At 40.0% G+C, this 25,719-nt stretch overlaps 1 protein-coding gene across 6 annotated transcripts; it reads left to right on the top strand.

The window, feature by feature from the left end:
- Window positions 1–1,424: 1,424 nt before the first annotated feature.
- Window positions 1,425–25,104, top strand: TMOD3 (tropomodulin 3). Of its 6 annotated transcripts, none has more exons than XR_001412350.1 (11): window positions 1,425–1,487; window positions 7,700–7,888; window positions 9,326–9,482; window positions 17,320–17,442; window positions 18,052–18,141; window positions 18,641–18,771; window positions 20,075–20,182; window positions 21,575–21,718; window positions 22,055–22,199; window positions 23,344–23,486; window positions 24,688–25,104. XR_001412350.1 is itself a non-coding variant. In XM_014944623.1 (11 exons), exons 2-10 carry the CDS (start codon window positions 7,763–7,765, stop codon window positions 23,397–23,399), a joined length of 1,080 nt encoding a protein of 359 aa, XP_014800109.1. In that variant the 5' UTR covers window positions 1,425–1,487; window positions 7,700–7,762; the 3' UTR covers window positions 23,400–23,413; window positions 24,688–25,104. The 6 variants fall into 6 exon arrangements, 5 of the variants coding, with proteins under 5 accessions (XP_014800109.1, XP_014800113.1, XP_014800112.1 ...); XM_014944623.1 differs by having other exon boundaries at window positions 23,344–23,413; XM_014944626.1 differs by lacking the exon at window positions 1,425–1,487 and adding an exon at window positions 1,536–1,568 and having other exon boundaries at window positions 23,344–23,413.
- The last annotated feature ends 615 nt before the right edge of the window (window positions 25,105–25,719 follow it).

The raw sequence follows: 25,719 nt of genomic DNA, 5'->3' as shown, positions 1-25,719 counted from the left end.
TGCTTCAAGGTTCAAACTGCTATAGCTGTACTAATGATTACCAGTTATTGTTTTCCTGCTACAAATGCCGTATCCTCAAAGCAGGAATGGCAGTGTCTACTAGGAAGGTTACTCAAGAGTTTCTATCGTAAAACCAGATTTTCCATTATTTTATGTTGCCGAAACTCAGCTGTTCAAATCGTAGAATCACAGAATGGTTTGGATTGGAAGGGACCTTGAAGATCATCTAGTTCCAACCCCCCTGCCATGGGCAGAGACATCTCCCACTAGACCAGGCTGCTCAAAGCCTGGCCCAACCTGGCCTTGAACCCCTTGAGGGACGGGGCAACAGCTTCTCTGGGCAACTTGTGGCAGGGTCTCACCAACCTCACAGTAAAGAGTTTCTTCCTAATAGCTGATCTAAATCTCTCCTTTTTCATTCTAAACCATTACACCTTGTCCTATCGCTACAATCCCTGATAAAGAGTCCCTCCCCATCTTTCCTGTAGCCCCCTTTAGGTACTGGAAGGGGCTACAAGGTTCTCCCTGGAGCTTTCTCTTCTCCAGGCTGAACAACCCCAGCTCCCTCAGCCTGTCCTCACAGCAGAGGACAGCCCTCTGAGCATCTTCACAGCCTCCTCTGGAACTGCTCCAACAGGTCCAAGTGCTTCTTATGTTGGGGGCTTCAGAGCTGGACACAGCACTGCAGGTGGGGCCTCACCAGGGCAGAACCACCAGGCACATCAAATCAAATCAAATCAAATCAAATCAAATCGCACATGCCAGACACATGCCTTAATTTTGATTGCATTTTTATTATTTTAAGGTATGGAAAGTCTAACCGTTTCCAACGTTGAGGTAAGAAGAAAGTAAACCCATGGTAAAAAACCCAAACCTCTGAAGACCTCTGCCTTTGAGCAGCTCCAGCCTTCACACACTGGCTAGCACACATACTCAGGTAAGAGCTTTTACCGTTTTTGAGACAATTTGCTCAGATCACTTCAAAAATAGTGTCTGTAGCTCATGTTTACCAGAACACAGCATTTATGAGTGGATGATATTTACTAGCACATGGTGCCTGGTAACTGAAATATCCAAAGATTCGTGCTCAGTCTCTGTCCCCAAGCCAGGCCAGTGCTCATTAAGCAGAGGCCAGGCTGGTGTTTGGCCACCTCAGGCCAGCAACAGGGTGTGTGGAGGATGCTCTTGGCCCAGAGCTTCGCAGAGGAAGCCACCATCACCCCGTCTCTGTGCCTTTCGTTGGGTCAGGGCACCTAGCCCAGCCACAAGGGACACCTCTCCCCGTCGGGCAGCCCGGAGGAGGCCGCTACGTGTTGGAATACAGGGAAAACAAGATGTAGGCGGCGGGCCAGGCCCTTTGGCGGGGCAGGCCCGGGGGCAGGACTACATCTCCCGGCATGCTCCGGGGCGGCGCGCAGGCGCAAGGGCGGGCGGGGCGCGGGGCTGCTGGTCGCGGCTGAGGGAGCTGGGTCGCCGCCGCCGCCCGGGTGAGCGGGGAGCGGCCGTCCGCGGGGGGGGGGGGGGGGGGGGGGGGACCGAAACCTGGGCTGGTTTCGGTGAGCGGGAAGGTCAGGGCTCCCTCGGCGCGGGGCTGGAGGGCGCGGGGCGGTGTTGGGTGGGGGAAATGCGGGTTTCCAGCGCGGGGATCCCCGCCGGCTTCGGCGCTGAGAGGAACCGGGGCGGGGGGAGCGTGTGTCCGACGGGGCGTGGAGGGTGTTGGTTGGTTTTTTAGCCCGCGCCCAACTTTGCTGTGAAACTTAGAAAACTTCGCCTGTAGTCTCTGGTTAGCGTAATGCTTTCGATCTGCGATATGTGTTTTCTACCAGTTAAAATCATGCCGGTTGCTGCCCGGGGAGGGTTTGTGCTCGGTAGCCCAGGGACCACCAGGCCCGTGCCCCGGCGGGGAGCCGGCCCCGGCAAGGGGTGCGATGGCCGAGGCCCAGCGGGCTCCCCCACACACCCCTTGTCTGTATTTCCTGAGAATTTTGCACATAAGTCTCTGAAAGCTATCTGCCTGTTTCTGTGTGGATCGGCACAAGTCGTGTTCAAATCAGTGCTCTTCTAAAGAGGCTGCTGTACACTTTAAATATATATGAATAATATATTGAGTGTATTCTCAAGACTACTGTTTTGCTACTGTGTGTGCACTGCTTGAAAGATGGCCTGTGATGTAGGGGAGAACCCAAAATGGACTAGTATTCGGGAGTTTTCCCTAAGTAACATAATGGGAATAAAGTGAATTTCTTCTGCTGTCCCATTCTAGGACTGTAAGTTTTGCCACTTTTCTGAAATAGATACAAACATCTGAATGTTTTTATAAACATTCAGTAGCTTGCATGTGGTATTTCTTTTTGAGTGAAATGCTGGTAGGCAGTTCCTCCAGGAGATACTGTGTGTCAGTGTCCACAGGCAGTATGTCTCTATTGAAGAAAATTCAGGTATTGTCTGAAAAAAAAGTGATGCTAAAACTTCCCTCATCCTGGCTGAGCAGTAACTCCGGAGGCAGCGGCGCTGCTCTGTGTGTTGGGAGAAGGAATGGACAGCTGAGGTGGTGATTTCTGCCAGAGGAGCTTCTCAGAGCGGGCAGTACCTCTGGAACCTGGGATTTTTAGCTTATCCCAGCCTTGCATTTATTTGGGTTCATAACAGCCACCCTGCAGCTAGTTTGATGAGCACGCCAGGAAGTCTCGTGGAGATGGATGTGCTGAAATGCCACCTCCTGCACTGCCACGGCTGCAGCTTCTGTGCCCCGTGCAGCATGCCCAATGTGTGCTTCGGGGCTCCTGGCTCTGTCCCCTCTGCTATTGCCTGGGCTGGCTAGGTAGGTCCGTGCAGTGTGGGTGACTGGTTTTCAAGAACAGGCACACAGGAGTACTTTTTCATGGGACAGTGCCAACTTGGCAGTTTAGTTGTCACTCAGCGCACCCTGCCTGCAAGATAGTTGTGTCCTAGTTCTGAGTAGTTGTATACAGGACATATAAAAGAGCAAAATGGGCTTTGTCTGGTTCCAGGTGCCCTCTCGTACAGAGGAGGAGCTTGCAGAAACTGGAAATACAGGTGTTTTCTGATTTCCTTTATCATGGAAGAATCTTCATGGTCCGTGTAGTTACTCTGCAGTAGCTGTCTGTTTCCCTCCACTCCCCGAGTCACTGTGTGGACAATTGTGAAGTTGGGGAAGCTCTGCTTGCCATCTGTAAAACTTAGTGAATTGTTTCTTTGAACAGAAGGAAGCCTCGGGCTTGTTTTTATAGGAAAATAGCCCAGAATAGCTATTCCTCTCTGCCTGGAAAACTCAACTTACCCTGACAAAAACCATAGACAAAGATGAGCTGCCACCTGCTGGCTCCATGAAGCTTTGGGCTAGGGCCTGTCTGCTGGTTCTGTGGGCAAGGGGCCTGGTTTGTGTACCCTACCCCAGGCTGAAGATTCGGAAGGCTCAGGTGGGCCCTTGAGAGCTTTCTGCTAAGAAAAGCAGCACTGGGCTGTTCAGCAGAGGTATCGTGAGACGTTACAAAATCAACCTAAGGAGCCTGCTGAGGTTATGGTAATATTTATATTTACTCATTTTTCTACTAGTTTTGGTGAATAAAGATAGCTCTTTCAAGTGCAACTTCATGGTGAATAAAGATAGCTCTTTCAAGTGCAACACATTCTTCACGAGCAGTTCTGTATAATCTCGCACACTGGAAAATCAGATCGTTGCCATTGTAGAGGTTCCCTGGGGAAATGCTCAGATTAGGTTCCTCCAAGAGGCTGGGATGTTCTGGGGCCCTGACTGGTGCAGGAACACTGACAGCCCTGCGGACCCCCTGCTCCGGGTCGGGTTCACTCAGAGGTTGGGTGGAAGGAGGCTCCAAAGGAGCAAATGAGATTAAAGTGAACTCTGTGAACGTGCTGGCCAAAACCGGCTCGGTTTGTTTTTGATGAAGTCACTTCTATTTTAAAATCCAAGTTACAGATACCATTTACAGTGGACTTTAACAAGACTTCAGTTTCCTGTGGGCAAGATATTTCTAAAGAGTTACTCCTGTTGGGGTCCCAAGATATTGTATTCTTAAGTATAACGGAAATTTCTGGGGGGTGAATTTTTGAAACAAAATTGGAAGCTAGCTGTTTTTACAATCTCTTGGTTTTTAAAAATATACTTTCATACAGGAAAAAAGCCCCAAAAATATTTTAACTTGTAGTTAAGAGGTGTGCAAAAGTTGCTTGATGGTTTTTCAGGGAGTGATTCTGGTAATTATAAAATGGCCTCAAGTAAAGTTACTGCTACCTTCAAATTTCTTTAGTTGTTTGTTGATTTCTCAGGTGAAGGAGTAATGGCAAGATTGTTGCCTTTGTGATGTCCAGCAGAATATCTTCATTTCTAATTTTCAGCTTAATAAATAGCCAGCACTTCCAATCAACCAAAATTCAACTCTTTTTTTCCATTTCCCCAAATGTTTCTGGTGGGACTGTAAAGCTTCTAGAGTTAAGAACTTTACCATATAGTTATTTATCTGAAAAAGGAACAGTAGCCCTTTCAGCTTTTAATGTATGTAATGTTTTCATGGTAAACCGAAGAAGGATACTTAGAAGAAAACTAGCTCTGCTCATCAAAAAAGTGCAAAGTATTTGCAAAGCCAAAATTGATGGTTACAGTTTTGCCTCCGATTCTGCAGTAAGATGTGCCACAAATATCCACAATCTAAATAACTGCTCCTTCTAAAAACTTGTAATTTGTTACACATGTCTCTTTCTGTATGCTGCACTGCTAGAGTGAGTGATGGAAAGCAACTAGAGGACCAAGTGTGTTTAATGGGAGGTGAGGACCTTGTTTGATTAGATTAGGGCTTCAGCTGGCCTTTATGCCCTTTTTAGGCAATGAGAATTCCTGACACCATGTTTTAAAACCTGATTTTTAGCACGTTATATACGAGTGTCAAATGCTGTGGTTTCTTTTGTAGGGAACGTTTCTGAAAGTTAATACCAAGCAATTTCTATCTAGTACAGACATATCCATCAGTGCTACCATCATAACTTTTTAAAGGTGTCTCAAGTATGCTTTCGTATTTTAAGAATACCTTTGTTTGATAGGTATTAGAAAATGTGTCCAAAGCTCTTTAAATTTAGATTTGCCAGACCACATGTGATTCTCTTCCTCCTGCTGAAGTGAACACTAAGTTACAGAAACACTGGGGTTTTTTGCTCAGCTGCTTTATTTTTCATATTTTTGTGTGTTTGAACACTGGAGCTCAGGATTTGGCTACTTTAATCATATTATAAAAACAAGTGAGACAAAGGGCCGTGTCCTGAATGTTAATTAATGTATTATAAAGGATGAGTAGTTTTCCAATGTAAAACATACCAATGCAGTAAATAAAAGGTAATTAATTCTGGGTGGCAGCATTTTACAGCAATTCATGGAGAGGAAGTACAGCCTACGTGTATGTAATGTATGGTTATGCAGAGCTGCTCTCCGTCAAAGTAAGGGAAGCATTATTTGGCAGTATGCTAACTATTCTGTTCCTTATAATTACTTGTTAAAACTACACCTTTTAATATTTGAATGCAAACGGGCATGCAGAAATGTGGTAAATAGCAGTGTGTTGATGTAGGATGGTCACAAATAGGGCTGTGTAATCGGCTGCAGGAAATGTTTTTCTCTTATGATAGTGTGTAATGGCTTCAACTGTAAGGAAAGGGAAAACATTAAGGCTCTTCCAAAGAGAAGTTTGCATGCAGATTGTGTGACATCTGCTGCAGCTATCAGCTAATTGTCCTTCAGCAGTTATGCACCTGGAGAAACAAATAGCATGAGACTATGAAAGGCGGTGGCAGCTAGGCCATAGAGACTCTCCTTTGGAACACAGCTTTGAAAAACATAGGTGTGCTACAGTCTACCTTTTTGCAGCCATTAAACCCTGATGTTCTCAGCTCTGTCGCCTCTTGCAAAAGGCCCAAGCTGTTACAATGTGATTGGGTTTAGTTCAGAGGAAGCCGAACACCGTACTTTGGATGTCATTTACCATGAAACTGAGAATTCCTCCTGGTTATTGTTGTATTTGAGAGAACTTCTCCTAAGTTGGTAGTTCAGCTTTGGAATTATGTCCTATTAATGTCAGCTGTGGTTTACAAGTAAGCTCTAGTGTTTATATCAGTAATATTTTTTAAAAGGAGACATCCTAAAAATAGCCGTAGATATATTCCTCATTCAGGTGTAGATGTTGGTAGGAACCGAAAATTTACTGTTCCTGCAAAGGCACTTGTTAAAACCTGGTTTACTTTACCAGTAAACTTGACTGAATGGTGTGGATGAACCTTTATGTGCTCATATGTTCAGTGTTGCAAATTAAAATATCGCTGTACGTCGATGTGACAGCCAGGAAGACCTTCCTTGATGTAAACAACTGAGGTGAAGGAATCCTGTGAGCAGGATTCCATGGTACAGTGTGTATATACGGCCCTTCTTTTCCTTTTACTTAAGAGGCAATAACTTTATATTGATGAGGTTTTGCAGTGCAGTGTAAGTGCAGGTTGGAAGTACTGCAGTTAGTATTTGTGGTGTGAGCATCTGAACTGGAGTGTGAGCTATTGGAGAAGAAGTAATGCTTGCTGTACATCTGATCTGTGGGGATAAATTTTGTAGAGCCGAGGGTCAGGGAGGCTAATGAGCCTGAATCATAGAATCCTCTGGATCTAGCTTTTGTTCCCCAAATACATTATGGACACTCTTGCTCACTTAGAGAGTCATTCAAGTTACCTTTTGTGTGTGTGTGCTCTACTTGAAGTGAGAATTTGGCTGAACAAAAGGAGAATCCCAGAACATCTTACAAAAAAATGAGAGAAACCAACTTGTCTGCTTCTTCAACTGTTGGTTTTTTTCCAGGCCAAATGCTCAAAAAATGTGAGTTAGAAACAAGGTTCCCTGTGCTCTCCTTGTCCGTGAGAAGTACCATGTAGACTATACATATTTTGAAGGACCTCAATGTCCTCTAAGTATAATATTTATTATGTGATCTGTTCTGAATTTTTAATTATTTTTTTTTTGGTAGTAGGATTGACAGGAGTGCTGCTATTTAGGAGCTCTTTTCCCTAAGCCTTTCATCAAGGTATTTTAATTTTCCTTGGACAGAACAGAATGTTATTTCAATGGTAGTGCTATAATTAACTTGGAGGCAAACTTCCTTTGTTCCCTCTGTAGGTAATACGCAAGGGTATGAGTCAGTAATAACCAATTAGCTTGTTTGTGGTGAAGTTTTCCTTAACTGCCCTCGAACAGCAGCAGCAACAACAATAACAGCATCTTAACTCTTCTTTTGACTTCAGTGTCTGTAAAAACCAGTGGCGTTAACTTGGACTCATAAATACTAGGTGTAGTTGGTATCTCCTACCCCGCAGCCTGCCCTGCTCTGGGGGAATTATGGCCTTGGAATTCTCGTCAAGAAATCTGGGTACTGGCATTCATCTGAAAATATACATATAGCTTAGTTACTGATGGAAAAGGGCACGGCAGGATGAGATTCTTGTCAGTGAAGAAGCAAGGTGTAGTCGGCTTCCAGGCGCTCTTGGTCTGTTGTGGAGCAACAGGTAGATGTGAATACGGATGAAAAAGCTTTCCTTTCAGAGATGTATTTGGAAGTTGAAGATACTTTTTAGTTGGGATAATTACCTTAACTATGGCTATTTCTTTTTAAAACTGTTTGGTTTTTTTTTATAGATCTGGTTAAGAATTAAGATTTTGGGGTTTGAAGTGTTTGAGCAATTTGCTACTGCCCAAGTCATGACGCTCCCATTTCGAAAAGACTTGGACAAGTACAAAGATCTCGATGAGGATGAAATTCTTGGCAAACTTTCAGAAGAAGAACTGAAACAACTGGAAACTGTTTTGGATGATCTTGACCCTGAGGTAGGTATTGGCCAAGAGAAATCTTATTTTTTTTTGTTTGCTCAGAAGTGAGTCTGAAATAAATCAAGACTTTTTTTTTTACTTGAACAATATAATTTTTAACAGAGTTTTTTCCTAGTCTGCCAGTGATCTTATTTAGAGATATATATGTGTATATAATGCTTCAATCATTCATTTCCTGTTTACAACATGACTGCAACTGCAGTAGAGGAAAATGGAAGAAAGGATTGTCAGGAGGAGCTTTCTGGGATTTATTTATAAATAAATTAATTACTCTTAGTCATGTTCTTGAAAAGCAAGTTTATTTAGAAAGGCCCTTTTAACTTTCCTGTTTCCGATGTTGTCTGGTAAACAGCCCTTTTGTATCATTTTTATATTGTTGCTTCTACTGTTGGAGTTTGATGGGAGAGGGAGGTTGCTAACCTCTTCTGTAGGTCCTGTAGGTAACCTGTATCTATTCCTGTTCTCGTGCTGACTTTGCAAAAAGGAGACAAATAATTGCTTAGCTCCTGAGTAATTATGTCAGCATGGGGAATTGAAGATAGAATATTTTAGCTTTCTGTTATGAAGAGCTGAGTTATGTTCTCCACTGATACTGCAGCTAATGTCAGAATCCGGGACTTGTGTTTTCACCTCCTGATTCTCTGTGCTTTGCTTTAACAGGACTATGATTAAGTTTAAACTTGATGTTCAGGGGTCACTTAGAAGTATATTATGATGATCTATTTTGTTACACTGCAAGAAATTCTTGATATTTTAGTTGGCTATGGCTTTATGGACATTTGACAGAGGAGAACTGGCAAAAGTGATTGGTTGTCTTTTACGACAGTCTGAATTTCTATACATTCTGTCCTTTCCATACTAATATCCTCCTTTTTTTTTTTTTCTGGACTTTTTTTTTCTTTAGCTGAAATACGTTGATGATAGCAAATAACTACCCCAGCTTGAGTCATGTCAAAAGTAGAAATGCTCCATTTTAAATGCCAGAGAATAGTATAGGCAGTTGTCTTAAAGACTTAGAAATGCATGGATGTAAGTGATAGAGGAAGCAGTCTTCTTGCTGAATGTCTAAACTGTAAATAGCTGAGTGTTATTTACTACTCCTCATTTAAACAGTGTTCATTATAGATAAGAAATGCAAAGTGACTAGCAAGTCTAGTGCTGGGAGCTATTGACTTAAAGAATTGCTTCAGTCTTATTCAGAGTGCAGTGTGCTCTATTTTTAGTTATATTCTTGGTACCTAAAAAATAGATTACTTTGTGTCCCCTCTTCCTCCCCCAAAAAGGGAAGATGGGAAGGGATCAAAGATTGCCTAAAAAGGGTGATGTATGAGGTTTGAACCTTGGGGAGAGGGAGAAGGAAAAGGGAAATGAAACTAAAGAGGTGTTCACTCAGGTTTTCTAAGCTGTACTTGTTTGCTCCATTTTGTTTTGCAGAATGCGCTCCTGCCTGCAGGCTTCCGACAGAAAGACCAGACTGCTAAAAAGGCTTCAGGCCCTTTCGACAGGGAACGACTCCTGGCGTATTTGGAGAAGCAGGCTCTTGAGCACAAAGACAGGGAAGACTATGTGCCTTTTACAAGAGAAAAGAAAGGTAACGCCACCCTTTCCCGTGTAGGTGGTTATGAAATCTCTGAAGTGGACTAGCCAGAACTACTGTAAACCCAAGTTTATTGAAGCCCTGGCAGCTCTTATGCTTTTTAACTCGTGACGTTTCCAAATGAGTGCTGCTGTGCAGAGGCGGGATGCTTCCTGTTCAAGCATTTTGTGACGCTCGGGCTGCTGTGCTGTTTGCATGTAGCACAGGAAGGAAATAAGACTCAAAAGATTTTTATCTAAGATTGCAAAGTTGTGATGGTGTCCTCAAAGTAAGAGCTACCTCTGATTTGTGTCAATAATAAGAAATGCTGTTGTTGTGCCTGTGGCTTACGCCCTGTGGTGCTGAGTACAGGCAAGAACATTTGTAATACTGTATTGAATTTAAAAAATAGCAGCAGAATGATGTCGTGGTAGATACTCAGTAATGTTCAAAGACTCTGTAGACTAAGGCCAGGCAAGTGGTGTATGCAGTCATGTTGTCTTTCTAGTATCCTTCCTGAGAGGTTTAATAAGATTGCATAGTTATTACTAACTAATTACATAGTTAACATCGAAAGTAGCTTTGAAATCTGGCAGTGGTTTGTGGTGTAAAAATCATGGAATCATTGACCCAATGAGTGGGCCCATTATTAAAGCTTAGGAGTTTAAATCTGTGTTTTGGATCTAGTCATCTCATTCCCTTGATGGGGAAACATTTTCCTTTTCAGGGAAAAATTTAAAAAGAAAAAAGAATGTAAATCTTAAATATTGTAAGAATAGATTTTATTTTTTTTCCCCACAGAGCAAGAGTTCCCAAATCTATTGTACCTTGCCAAGCACTATTGGTAGGGACAGAAACTCCCAGTCCTATTCTGGGCACATATGCATAGGAGGTGGCTTTTAGCTGTCACCAGTGTTTGTGTACTGCTTGTGAATCCTGGCTTGTCTGAACCTTCCCCAGCAGCAGGGCAGATCTGCTAGAGAAGACTTTAGTAAACTGCTTGAGAAGTTGTATTACAGCTGCACAGGATGAACAGGCTCCTCTCTTCTTAAGGGCTTTAAACCCTTTAATTCTACTTAATTCTCTGGTGACTTGAATGAAGACTTGAGTCTTCATTCATCTGCTGAGTTTCTATATATATGGTTGTGATTTATATTCGGTGAAAATTCTGTTGGAGGAATTTGCATTTTCTCTGCCTGTACCAGATAGCTGTTACTTGACAATGTTGGCCTCTCTTTTTCTTGAAGTAACAGAGAGATTGGGACTTCCTAATGCGCTGATGTAGTACTTCCCTAACACACCGTTTTTTGCCTTATTTGTGTGGTTTAACACCACTGTTGTTGAGAAACGATCACCGTGACACCCCTTTGCTGACAGGAAAACACCAGTTTGCTGACTGAGTCTGTGAGAGTAACCGAGTTACGGGTAACGCAATGTATTGGAGGCAGTTGAAGGTACCTATGGCAGGGGTACCCTTATGGTACCCATTGACCCTGTGTTTGGCTGGGTAGCATGCTGCTGCTGCCTCCCCTGCTCTGCTTCTTGCCTGATGTATTTGCTACTGTACGTTGGAGGCAGGCAGATGGTTTAACGTGGTTGAGTTCAAGTATATTCAGGGCTTGTAGCTGGTTTGGGGAGTCGATCGCAGCTGGGATGGCTTGTACTCCCTCCTTCAGGATGTGAGGCTGGGTGTGGAGGATTTGCTCTAGTTAGTACTACTTCTTCTGAGTACTAGTGCTTCATTCAGATAGGTGGGTCTTTAATGTTAGCTTACATATACATGCACACAGCAAAACTATTTATTTGGGAAGATAAAATCTGTGAGAATCGCGTAGAAAACCAGGAGGGTCCAGCTGTAACGCAGATCTTGGTTAAGAAAGATCAAATGTCATTTCCTTTATGTAATAAAGTATTACTAAATAGCAGTCTGTCTGGATGTTGCAATATGTCATACCAGTTTAGTTAGTAAAATTTCCTGTATCTCTTTTAAAAAAAAAACTTGCTATTTAATAACTTTTTCTACCATTTATTTTAGTAGTATAGAAGAAAAGAATGTGTAAAATGAAACATAGCTTACCTTCAATAAAACTAAAAATGTGGAAACAAATGTTCAGTATGGAAATTCGTGCTGTATTACATGGGCAGGAGGAGGCAAGAAGGCTTAAGTTCATTTTGTAGTGGGTGAGGGATAACCTTTTCTTTTCCCCTCGTGAAAATGTTATGATTCAGCTTTGATTTGCTGCCATGTTTGTAGCTATTTTGCACAAAAATGGCTAACCTAAGTAACTTAATCTTTTTAAAAAAGAAGTTATGATCTTTATCTAGATGTAGAGCTTGGAAAGGGAGTGGAGCAAAACTCAGTACTTGTGTAGGGATGTTTTTTATCTAGAGGGAGCTCTTATCATAATGTGCTTTTCTTTAATATTAAAAAAACCTAAACAAACCTCTAAGCTGACTTATCGGTTTTGGCTAACTGAATGTCTTCTGGAGAAATGCTAACAAGTTGTGGAATAAGGGTAGGTGAAACTCTTGCTTGATTATCCTGTTAGTTCAAAAGAAAACTGGCAATCATAACCTTCACTTCTAGAGATTTTGAGGGGAGAGGGACGGACTGGAGTTGCACCTATTTTCTTGGTGCCATTTTTGTGGGTCAGGCTTTGCTAAAATATTTCAGTGTGCCTAGCTGGTCTCATTGCTCTAACTTGGTCTAATTTTTCATTTTGTGGAGTAAGCAGGGAAAAATCTATCCTCTCTTTTGCTTTTTTTCTTCTTTTCCTATTTTAGTAGAACTGGTGATCTGCATGGTGATTTGGCCTGCAGGTTTATCAAAGAAGCTTACCCTGGGTTAATTTTAAACATCCCGCCTTGCTACTGATTCTGGTAACCTTGTTTCCCTACTACAGTATGAAGGAAAATCCTCTCCCAGTTGTGCTAAGTACCCCATTTTGAGGTAACATGTTACTAAAACAGTGTTGCATCTCTTTCACTGATAGATGACCTGATTTCTCCAAATCTTTGGGACTCTTTTTTGCTGTCTGCTATGAAATGTGGAAGATCTGAAATCGTGTAAAGTGTTCTGATCTAGTGGAGATGAACAGTGCTAAAGAAATGTAAAGCTTAACAATCCCTAAATCATATTCTATTGCATTTTTCCAGTGCCTGACTTTGTTTCTAAAAGCATCCTTAAAAACACACTTTGTTTTTAAACACGATTTAATGACTTAAGTCACATTCTGTTCCAATTAAGTGTTGAACCATACAGTAAACCATTGTTCAAGAGATTCATGTGGTAATAATTTCAACAAAACTAGCTTTGTCTCAATCTGTGGACGTAAGTATGTCATAAAGATTTTACGAGACACAAAGAGAAGGATCTCATACAAACAGCGAAGCGAGGCTTTAGGGCTGGAGTCTGTTGCCCTTGAGTGTGTTCCACGCATCTGACCAAGTCTGAGCAATGCTCCTCACTTCTCTTGGAACAGCGGAAGATGAGAATTATTGCACCTGAGATAAAAACGTATCTAACATCAGTAGTGTACTTTGTGCTGTATAGTGCAAGGCATTAGCAAATTATTATGTAGACTAAGCTTTGCATTTCTAGCCTTTGCACTCTCCTAGTCATGGCTTTCTCTTCCAACTCTCCCTCTGCATTCCTGCCAGGGTATGTTTGTTTTGTGTGGATTTGCATTTCATTTAACTTCTACTTTAATGTTGGGTTGGTTTGTTTTTTTTTCCCTGCTCTATCACCCAGAAAATATTGTTAAACTGTAGTCACCTGGCTAGAGCTCTTTTGTGCTGCCCTGTTTAGTTGTTACTTCAGAACACCATTTGCTTCTGTTGCCACAGAATTTGGGAGGCTGTGTTCTGTTTGTCTTTCAGTCACTGGTCTTTAAAGGAAGTGTGTTACATGTGGTAAAATGAAGCTAATATCCTGTAGGAGCTTTGGAGAAACAACTTGTCGAATTGACATTCTCCATACAAGACAACCAGAACGAAATAACATGTGATACTCTCGCCTTAATGTAAAACAGTTTTCTAACTCACTGCTATGTGCTCTGTAATCAGATAGCAACTAGTAGTGCTGTCTCTACAGTAAGACACAGAGGAAATAACTTGTAAATTGAATTAAAAAAAAATAGTATTAAATTATGCTTACAGGTGATGAACCTAAGTCTGTCACATATTAAGAATTGGTGATAGATGAATTGTGGATTGTATCAGTTTCTGGACTAACGAAGCTTTAAGGACCATATCATACATGGAATATATCAGATGTTGCTTGCTTTTCTTCATGGAATCACTGATGAGACAATATTCATTTGTCTTCAGACACTTGATTTCTTTTCTGCAAACAGAACACTGCAAAGTGGATTTTAGATTTTCTTTCAATCTGCAAGTGGTGGCTGCTTGCTGCCTGCTAGCATGGGGGTAGGACTGTGGGATATGTGAGAACAGCACCAGCAATGTGCTGTGCACGGCCACACTGAGCAGACCTGATTTCAGGAAGATTTTCAGTCCCACCTTACATGCTGTGATTCTGTGTATGGAATGTCTAGGGCACTTCAACAGATGTCATCCAACGTTTCTGCCTGTTGGGTAGTATGATTGTGGGGAATAGGAACTGAAAGTTCATTCTGTAGCAAAGAAAGCCTGTGAATTATTTATGGGATGTGCATCATTTAACATGCTAGCTGAAGGCACAGAAGGCCTGAGTATGTAATTATTACAGAAATGATGTGAACATCTCTGAAATTTGCCTTTTCATGTTGTATTGCTTAATCTTTGCAGTATCCATGTTGGCTGAAAAGGAGGATGTCATTTTCCTTCATGTGACCAAATCCCTGCTATTTGGAAACATTCCACTTGAGGGCTGAGAAAGCTATTCATCTCAAGGGCTGCACAGATGTGGAGTCTTTTTTTTTTTTTTTTTTTTAAGGAAAAAAAAAGCTTATGTTGGTAAGGGGGGGAAGGGAATTGCCAAACTGTATTGGCAGCGGGCCTTGAGTTAGATCATTGTCCCCAGAGACACAGGGGTCTTACCCTTTTTTGAAGTAAGTTTGTCACTAGAAGTGGGGAGTGGGGAAGAACCTGCTTTCGTATGTGCATTGTAAACCTGTGAACTGTGGGCTAGGATGAGAAGGGGCCAATGAATGTGAGATTATATACACAAGGGTGTGACCTGTTTTATAACAAAAACTGCTCCTGACCCAGTTCATGTGACTGGAGTTGGCTGCAATTAATGTTTCTGGAGGGGAGTGGCTTTTAACATTATTGCTTTAATAAAAACTGAATATACAGTGGTGGGGGTGGTTTTTTTGTTGTTTTTTAGGTTATCTTAAGAATCGGGCACATATGGATAAATTCAGTCTTACTCTTAGGAACCAAATGTTTAAAAGTTCCTAACTTAGGAACTTAACAATTACTTAAAGTAACATCAGGAAAACTAGTTCTTTTTTTTTGTGGGTACTGTGTGGTGAACCAGATAGGAGGCTTATTTAGGTTGAAATACATTTTTTTTAAAAGTTACTTTTAATTGAGATCAGTTTCCTTCTCCCACTTGCTGCCAGCTGCATTGGTGCTGCAAATAGGATGACATGAACAAAGGCTCAGGTGCTCAAATTGAGCTTTTCTTCAATTCTCCTTTCTTGTACTCTGAATTCCTCACTTTTTTACTAATCTGTATTACTGAGGGAAAACAACACAAATGTAGCCAATGAAAGGCTTTAGATCATGTGTAAGCTGTTCTGAGTAAACATGGGTTAACAAAAACCTCGTCAAACATTCTTGTATCTCTTCTGAAGTATAAAATTTAAGTTGAAAGTTATTCTCTCCCCAGTAGGTGATGCTGGTAAAATAAAATGGGGGTAGAAATGTACTGTATCAGTTATATCAAAATAATCTTAAACATCTACTACCTGCGCCTTCATTTATGATGGTTTTCTTTTAATCCTGAGTGACCACAAACATAGTTTCTTTTGCACTGTCCATCAGACCTGAGGTATGGGTGGTACTGCACGCTGTTTGTAGTCAGTACAGTTATGTAAGGAGATTTACTTTTTGCTTCTAAATATGGATAATGACCATTTGTACAACTTTCCAAAGAGATAGCAACCCAGGAACAAAAATACTGTGTTGCTAGCAACAGATCTTGGTCATCAGACTGTGTTGTCAGAGGAAAACCTGATAGGCTTCTTTGTAATCTGTGCTAGTGGTAGTGTGTTAAGTTCCTTTGAAAAGAAAATGGACCACAAACTACTGTAATCTAGGATAGGAATTCCAAGAGAGAGAAAAGGTGGATGGGTTTTGTCATGCCTCTGCCTACTGTGGGACACAGCAGCTGACTTCAGGCATTGCTTCCCAAAAGCGGTGAAACCAAAAATCCTACTTAGTTGGAATTTCTGAGAAATAAAGCAGAAACATCCTTATAAAGCTTCTTGTCACTGGGAGGTATTTAAAAATGCTAAACTTAGTCTTAGTTCAAACATGTAACAAGATACACTTGTATGCAGTATGAGGGGAAAAAAAAAATCTTAGTCTTCTGGCTTCTGCCCAGCTGGTCTGATTCTGGTGCATGGAGGACTGTCATTGTGTAATTGGAATAAGCTGGTATGAGTCGTGTGTGGAAATGTTTTTTAGCTATGATTATGGCGAGGGTGTGTTCCTGAATTAGCACCGAGATGTCATAGGACAGTTACCGACATCGCTTCCTCCTCTGGGAAATAACTAAAGGAAGTTGGAACCTCTTTTCCCACAGCTCTGTCTGCTGATAGCTCAGGCAACTTGGAAAGTTTGGAAAACTTTGAATAACTGTTAATTTCACAGTTTTCTATTTTTGATTTAATTCTATCAAAGGCATCAGTTTTGTTCTGTTGTACAGTACCAGAGCTTTTATTTACCACGTTGATTTGTCCTGAACCAAAGCACCCATTGCCTCTCCTGGGTTCTTACCCAGTGCTAGACTTCCTTGTTCTGAAAGGCCAAATTTACATCATTCAAATCTGAACTGTTTTCAGAATAACTGTTAGAATAGCTTTCTCATATTCTGATTTCTTAGCCGAACTTTTCAGCTGAAGCTGGATGCAGCAATTGTGCTAAGTACACAGACCTCTAATTGTAATGCGTGTCTCCTAAAATAACTTTTCCCATTACCTGTCCGTAATGACTAAGAAGCTGGTGCAGAAAGGGATATTAATACTGCTCCTTTCCCCATTGAATCTTCTGTGACCTTTCTAAGTATCATTTTAGAAAATAGTGTCATTGGCGGAGAAATCTGTTATCTTGGTTTGTGCTGTTCACAAACCATGGTTTTCTCAAGCAGCTCGAGCATCCCCTTTTTTACTTCAAAACTGAGTTAACATCCAAAATCAGAAATACCATGTGTGCTGTAGAGCTGCAGTGAACACTGAGGTCTGTGATATCAGATGATTCTTTGCTATTCTATTTCTCTGACATATTCAGATTACAGTTCTGGCTGTGTCCCTTTCTCCTTTTGGAAGATATCGGTCATCGTTCTATACTGATAGTAAATTTTCTTTACAGGCACTTTTTCTAGGCTGTTTAAAACGTATAATGGAGACTTATACTTTGCTTTCTAATACTTAGGAGAAACAATTAAGATTAGAGTCATGATACAGACTCCTTAAGATCTGGCATAAGTAATGTTATATTCCTGCTTATGCTCTTTCTTCATCTCTGACTTTCAAGAACCAACAGAAGAAACCTCATTCCTTTATGTTGTCTTTGGTGCTCTTCTCAGGATTTACTATATGTATTCCTTAAGTACAGAAAAGTTTAAAAATAAGTAGCTATATAATACAAACTAATATCAGACTTTTCATTTTCTTTACTCCAGGGAAAATATTTATTCCCAAGCAAAAGCCTGTACAGTCTTTTACGGAAGAAAAATTCTCTCTTGATCCAGAACTGGAGGAAGCCTTGACGAGTGCCACGGACACAGAATTAGGTGACCTTGCAGGTTAGTGCTTTTTGCAGTATGAATGCGCTGGTGCATATTTAGACAACAAAGATCTATAATTAATGTGGTAGAGTATTTGTTACCTGAAATGTGACCGTACATTGTAGTACAAACTATAACATGTTATATGCCAGTTTGGTTGTAGCATATCATCTTTGTTGATTTGTGATAACTTATAGGAAGGTAGAACATTTTGGCCTGCATAAGATATCTGATTTTTAAACTTAAAACTGTTAAGTTCATTCCTCAGTTCTTGTTGTGCACACTACCACTTATTCTCACGTATGAGAACGTGTTGCTGTATGCCTGCATTCCTAAAGCTTCAGTCAAGAATTTTGTGACTGAACTGTGCTTTTAACTGATGCTTGAACCTGGTGACGTAAAATCTTTCTAAGATGTGAAAGCCAACTAAAAAGTCTATGATTAATTATTTTCTACTTAGAATAGAATTTCTTAGAATTTCTACTTATAGATAGAATGGCTCATTGTACTGATAACTGGATGTTTTACAAACATCAGTTATTATTATTTAAAGGAACTGCATCTGGGCTGAATTATTCAGGAGCAGTAAAATTGGTTTTTTTGCTTTTTCTTTTTCTCCTTTTACAGCTATACTGGGAATGTCCAACTTGATAACAAACAATCAGTTCTGTGATGTAGTAGGAAGCAGTAATGGGATTGACAAAGACAGCTTCTCAAGTAAGTGTGTACGCAAGCGCTAGATAAATGAGTTCTTTGTACTGCACACAGTTACTATAGCATTAACTATTTTCTGTTGCACTAGCATTCTTTATAGACTATTCAGTCTTGAATTGGAAATGGGCATGTCTAACATTGCTAATTGAGTTCTGGCAAAAATGGAATTAAAATATATCAACATTAAAATCTATTCTGCAGTTAATTCACTTTTTGGCAGATAAAAGTAGGCATAAACATGCATTTGCGCGTGTTGGGTTTTAGGTTTCACATTTGTGTTTGTAATTCAACTCCTATATGCTTTCTGAAAAAAAGCTGGTCTGCAAGAAAGGCCGTGAAGACCTTTGGAAAAGAATTGAACTTTATGAAAATACAGTCCGGAGATGATGGTATGCTTTTTGGGTGGAGGAGAGATGTGAAGATTGATGAAATTATATTTAAATACAGTAAATATTTAGTATGTGCATGTGACCTGTTTGATTACAATTAAATGCCTTTTCAGATATCGTAAAAGGCGAAAAAATGTTGCCTGTTTTTGATGAGCCACCAAATCCGACAAATGTGGAGGAGACACTGCAAAGGATTAAAGACAATGATTCCCGTCTTGTTGAAGTTAATCTAAATAACATTAAGGTAATTACCTGAAGTTTGCAGTAAATTTGTTGCTTTTTCTCAGTAGAAGACGCTTTAAACCATAAAACTATAATAAGTGAGCATGATAAGCTTTTTGTAAGTACAGCAGCCTTTCTGCTAAGTGTGTGTAATCTCAGAAACCTGGAGCTAAACCGATAAGCCATCTTGGTTTCTTTTGCCAAATGTGTATTTAAAAAGTCTTAGATTTTTCTTACTGCCAGCCCAGATTTCTGTTGCTGCCAAGTTGGCGACAGTTCCAGCAGTTCACTATTGTGGAGTTAACTATTACTTTGACTCCTTTGTCCTTGATGAAGCAATGTGCTCTCACTTACTGCTATTGCAAAGTGATATTTATACCCGATGTCCTTCTGATTCTTGTACAAAAGAGCTGTTGGCAGCTAGGGCTGTTTCTGCTCATAAGTGTAACAGTTGTGCTTTTAAATACGAGTAGAACTTCTGCATGTTTGCGTGAGAGAACACAGAACTACAGCACTCCTGACCTACAGTGCAGCCAGCAGTGAAGGGCTGCAGCCTTTCTAGCAGCCTAGGCTGTTTGCTGCCCTTACTAACAGAAGAAAATAAAATACACGGTTTAAGAATATCGTACAGTAGGGAAGTGCTAGCCAAAATAAATGCCTAAAAAGGCAACAGAACAAAATTGCTGATATAATAAACTGAGAAATTTGCTATCCTAATTAATTATCTAAAATTATTCCTTTTACACTTGGTTGCTGCTACACTGTAAAAATTACCAAACTATAAATTCGCAAATTCTGGGATTGTTCTTACTCGAACACAGAGAATGAAATGCCAATGGTTTCACCAGTCTCAAGCTCTAAATCTATTTATATTTGTGAAAGGTTAATTTGATGCTGTAGTTAGCAGAATGTTCACTTCATGTAAATTTTGCTCAGTGAGTTTCAAGTCAGCTAAGTCTTTTTTAACACTTCTGTTGTGACAGAGGCATCAATATAGTGAAAATGACATTGCTTTGTAGAATTGGTGACTCTAATAGCCATTGTATCTTACATATAGTCTTGCTACACATGTAGGCCATTACTGTGAGACGACTGGTGATAGTTAATATTGTAGTATGTTTTGCTATAGATAGATAGATATAGTAATAGCCATTGTATCTTACATATAGTCTTGCTACACATGTAGGCCATTACTGTGAGACGACTGGTGATAGTTAATATTGTAGTATGTTTTGCTGTAAAGAGAATAAGATAATGGAAGAAGTTGGGAGGGAGGGGATAAACTTGTGTATCTCAAGAGAGTGAAATGCTATTTTTAATTCAAGAACATACCAATTCCAACGCTGAAAGAATTTGCAAAAGCCTTAGAAACCAACACGCATGTGAAGAATTTTAGCCTTGCAGCCACCCGGAGCAATGATCCTGTTGCTGCTGTAAGTACTCTTCTAACGCGCTTAACTGGGGTGCAAGGGAAGTGAGGATGGGAAGACGACGGTAAGGGATTGGATTGAATCCTGTTTAAATATTTAGGGATAAAAATGATTAAATTCCTTTTAACTGTGAAGTATGTTTTCTTTAACAAACCTTTGTTGTATCAAAGTTGGTAAATGATTACCAGTTGACTAATATGCAGCAATGCGTCATGTGTATGACATGAGTGAGAATTCTTTCTATTCAGTTCCTCCCCCTGATTCTTCATTTTGCTAACCTGCTCTCCTGCTCGTTCCACAAGCCAATAGTATATTGAAAACTAACTTTAAAGGAAGCACATTTGAGGACTGAAAAAGTTCATAATCTTTTTCACCTTACTAGAGTTTTAGTTGAAGAAAGTTGTAAAATATCTGTTTCTCGGATCTCCCTGCTACTGCCAAAGATTGGCTTAAAGCACTGGCATATAAAGCATAATATTAGTCAAGGTATCTAGTTTGACACAATTGAAACATAAGTATTTATCGTCTGTTCTTGTTTTTCCTGTGTTAAATCAAAGGCAGTATCTTATTTATTTGCAAATAAACTGGTAAGAAAACAGCACTAACTGTTTTGCCAGGACAATCCTTTGCATTTGTTTTCATTTCAAATTAGAAAGCAAGCTAGTGAATGAACAAATGAACATTTGAAAGCTTTATTTTGTGTCAATTAAAAAGTTCCTTTTCAATAGAACAGAAACATTTGTAATAAAAATCTATAAAGATTTGCTCTCTCAGGTGTCATTTTGATACAAAAATATTTAGGGGTTATGATTTTTATGACAGTAAACCCCACCAGGTACCTGTTCCTGTTTTCTTATTTTCTCAGAAAAAAAGGTCAGGTATATGCCATTTCCACAAGAGTGCTTTAAGCTACATGCTGGTACTGTGCTTAGAGCTGTGAATTTTACTGCTTCCTACCAAATCTGTAGACAAAGGATTTTGAAAGTCAGATCTGTTTACAAATTAACCTTATCTAATTCTCCTTTCAGTTGACTAACACCCTTTCTTTGGCCTTTATTTAGCAGCTTGCATTACTCATTCTATGCTGCAAAGGCTTGCAAAATGGAATTGGTCCAATATGCTAATTTCAGACAATTTATATTCTGTGTAGCTTTTTAGGTTTTAACAAGAGAAAGGCCTTTTCTTGACTAAATACTACTAAAAAAGGAAATGTAGATAATGCCTGGTTTAAGATTCGCTTCAGTCTCAAATAATGAGTGAAAACTTGCAAAGGTACACTATGCATCTGCCAACTTGTTGCTCCTATTGAAGTAGTTAGTGGAAATGGTTATTGCTGTGTCCTATGATGTACTGTACAAAATTCAAAAGTTTAATGATTCTTTCTTGCATTCAAAGGCTCTTGCAGATATGCTGAGAGTAAACACAAAATTAAAAAGCTTAAACATAGAATCAAACTTCATCACTGGAGTTGGAATTTTGGCACTGGTCGATGCCCTGAAAGACAACGAAACATTGACAGAGATCAAAATTGATAATCAGGTGAGTAATATCATATTTAATATCAGTCTCTCCTAGCTGACGGAATATTTTTAGAAGGCAGCTTGTGATAAACTTTCAAAAATATTTAAAATATCTTAACCCCACAAATGATTTTCTTTATGATTCTCAGAAGCATTCGGTTGGAGTTGATTCCTGGTCACTTCTGTGCTTGCTTGTGCTTTAAAGTGCACAAATGTATTTTTATGACCTTCTGCCTCTTAGATTAATCAATACGAAGCTAAGTCTTTATTGACTAATATGATGAAAGTATTCTGATCTCTTGTAGGGTGAACACACACAAGCTCTGTTATCTTTCTGTACCTTTTCTTTTGACAGAGGCAGCAGTTGGGCACACTTGCAGAAGTAGAAATTGCCAAGATGCTTGAAGAAAACACCAAAATCCTCAAATTTGGATACCATTTCACACAACAGGGACCTCGAGCAAGGGCAGCTGCAGCTATCACGAAAAACAACGATTTAGGTAAGACCTGTCCGTAGAGAGTGACTGTTAAATAACATGTGTGTGGCACAGGTTTTAAAGGTGTCTGTTTTTCCTGCTCTTCTGTTGACATAACGAGGATAGTAAAATATGAGCAGATCAGTTTTGGATTTCTCCTGTGCTTTACTTCTACTCTTCTATTGCTGCTGGCTGTTCCCCTTTTATTTTGTTGCAGGGTGTTCAGGTGTATGAATTGAGGATTTTATTAGCAGTCTAGACCAAGAAATTCAAACTCCACCTGTGTTGTGGCAAAGGGAGATAAAATAATAGTTTTGATTGTTCAGTTTCATTCATATAAGATTCATTGTGTGTTTAAAAGCAGTAATTAATAGTGCAGGATACCCCCTTCAATGCCAGCACACCCGGTCTTGTTTGGATTGCTTGAGCAAGGGAACTGAAGGTACTGTTGTGCAGAGGTTGGGACTGAGTCATCTCTTCCCTTACGGTCCTGTTCATGCACAGGTACCTTCCCTGCCTCTCTTAAAGATAGCTGGTAGCAGTGGCATCTTTATTTGCTGCCTTAAGTTTTGTTGGAGCTCATCTGTTAGAATCCTAACGAAAATGGACCAGCTGAAAATTGGTTAATAATATAGCAGATGAATGGAAACAATTGGTATACTTATATCGAATGCTTAAAGCTCTCAACTACAGGAAGATAATGTGGCCTATCTATTTAAATAGAATTACATTTTAAAACTCCATTTAATTAAACTTTTTGGCTTTAGGTGCTTTGTGGTAAGGATTGCATGACTCATCAGCATGAAAATAGGCCAGATAGTTTAGTGGTAGTAGCAATAGTTCAGGGATGCATTAGACTGAATAACATAGGAAATTGGAATTTGGTTTAAAGATCTCCTTCCCCTCTGAGTAAAGTTTGAAGTGGAGAAGACCAGCTCTGAAAAAGATGGAGGAGAAGTAATGGAGTAGAGCATAGAGAGAGAAGAAAGGCACTCAGACGCTGCATAACTGTTTCTCAAAATAGATTCTAAAGCAGTTATTTTTTTCATCGTAACGCTTCAGGTGTCTCTCTAAGGTTTCTCTTTTCACTAGTTCTCGTTTTAGTGTTTGACTGTTGGAAATCTATGTTTCTATTGATATCTTGCCTTTTTTTTCTTTGCTTTCTTAGTCTGGAGTATGCAAGTAAAAGTTTCTGCAAATACCTTTTCATCTCTCCAGCCCTGAAGCTACAGAGACAGGTTACTCTGAAATACCCAGTTGGGTATTGAGCACTAAAAGCTGAGATGTTCAAAGTCTCTCATTTCTGTGTTTGTACGTTTTCTAAAAAAACCCTCAAACCCAGTCTATATCTTTTTTTCTCCCTTGTTTATGCTGTGCTGTACTGCTTCCCTTTCCTTTGTCTGAAACTGTACGTGTTGCTTTTAACTGTATGATTGGAGAAGTCTAAGGTTGGAAACTCTTCCATCTGTTCTTGCAATGTGAGGAAGCAGGAATGAGTAACTTCTGTCACTGATGGAAACAATTTGGATTCAAATGGAGATAAGTCTGTGGGCTACTCTCAGTGGGCAATACATTGGCTTTGTAAAGAGTAAAATTCTAGTGTGATTCTATTCTGATTGTTTCTTTAGACTGTATGTAAAGCATTTCTTGAGACAGGGAGGGGAAACAAAACAGCTTTCCCTCTGTTATTTTGATCTGTGAAGGTAAAGAAGGTCAATTCAATTTGCAAATATTTGTAAAACTACAGGATTTCCAATTAGTGGGTTTGGGAATAGAATAAATCACTTTCTTCTTATATAGATGTGCTTGCTCCACTTCTTTAAACAAAGTGGAGATGCCCTATGGAATACCTAAGGCTCTTAGCCTCATTAGTGGTGTCTGCACAGAGAAGGAAAACAAAATTTGATAGGGGGAAAAAGAAATAACAATTAGAAATGCTAAAAATATTGATCAAAACTCCAGTCATTCAGTCAATCTTGCATATTTTTAAGTCTAAACAGCATGTGGGCTTTTGTAATACTTATTCACAAATTTTTGTTGCTGTTGCATATTCTGACAAATGATTATTTTTTATTAATAAATCGAATGTTTTAGGCTACTGCAAGTAACATTTTTTTGCAAAGTGTATAAATAGCATTAGATGTGCTGTGAAACTCTTGTACTGTTTATTTTGAAGCCATGTCAATTTAATTCTCCACCACTAGAATACTGCAATGTAAAAAAGGAGTGCTGGCTAAATCTGTTTACCAAACATAGAATTATTCATGTTTCCTGCAAGTCTTCCCTCACAAATATTTGAAGCTGTTCATGAATAACACACTAAGCAGCACTAAAGCATAAGCTTAAAATGATGGATAATACAAAGTGTTAATTATCTTAAATTGAATTATGTGAAACTTTGTGGCAAAGTAGTGTGGTTACTAGTATGGTAATTGTTAGTGGTGTAGACATATGAAAAGTAGTTGCAATGATAAGATAGTAAAACTTTTTTTTTCTTTCTTTCTTGTTACAGTTCGCAAGAGAAGGGTTGAAGGAGACAATTACTAGATCACCTTCTTGTCAAAACTGTGTGGAGACTTCAAGGGCTGTCAGGGCACACTCATCACTGTGGGTTTTGGCAATCCTGGACTACATTTACCTGGGTTAGAAGGGAAAAGACTGGAAACCCCATTCCTTTTAAAGCAAAGCTATATTAATAATCTGCTGGTATGCATCACGTTTTTCAGATTGAGGCACAATAACTGCACCAGTCTCTGTACCATAGTTTTTGGGGGGGTTTTGAAGAATTTTTTTTGTATTTCAAGACTTCAGCTGTGCTTTCTACTAAAAATGTAATTGCAAATCAATGGTATAATTGTCTGTAGTCAAAGAATGGGACATTCAAGATCATTGGGCAGATAATGACCCAATTAAAATATTCATTAGAAAATCTTGGGGTGCTTATTTACATGGAGGGATATGTATATTCTTGAAAACAATGCGTTAGTGATAAGGGATTCTTCACACAACAGTTGGACTCATTGTGTAGTGCCGTTCAACATTTTACAGATTCATGGATTCGACAGAGTTGGAAGGGACCTCCCCTGCTAAAGCAGGATTTCCTGGAGCACAGTACTCAGGACTGCATCAAGGCGGGTCTTGAAAATCCCTGGAGAAGGGGACTCCACAACCTCTCAGCAGCCTGTTCTAGTGCTCTGTCACCCTCACCGTAAAGAAGTTCTTCCTCATATTTGAGTGGAACTTCCCATGTTCCAGCTTATGCCCATTGCCCCTCATCCTATCACTGGAAACCACTGAAAAGAGTCTGGCTTCATCATCCTTCAACCCACCCTTTAGGAACTTCTAAACATAGATGAGGTCTCCCCTCAGTCTTCTCTTCTCGAGGCTAAAGAGTCCCAGCTCTTTGAGCCTGTCCTTGTAAGGGAGGTGCTCTAATCCCTTAATCATCTTAGTTGTCCTGTGTTGGACTCTCTCCAGTAGTTCCCTGTCCCTCTTGAACTGGGGGGCTGAGAACTGGATGCAGTATTCCAGTTGTGGCCTCACC

The sequence above is a fragment of the Calidris pugnax genome, unplaced genomic scaffold, assembly GCF_001431845.1.
Source record: "Calidris pugnax isolate Ruff unplaced genomic scaffold, ASM143184v1 scaffold70, whole genome shotgun sequence".
Classification (NCBI taxonomy): Eukaryota; Metazoa; Chordata; class Aves; order Charadriiformes; family Scolopacidae; genus Calidris; species Calidris pugnax.
Note: the sequence above shows the minus strand (reverse complement) of the source record. Positions and strands in the feature narration are given on the sequence as shown.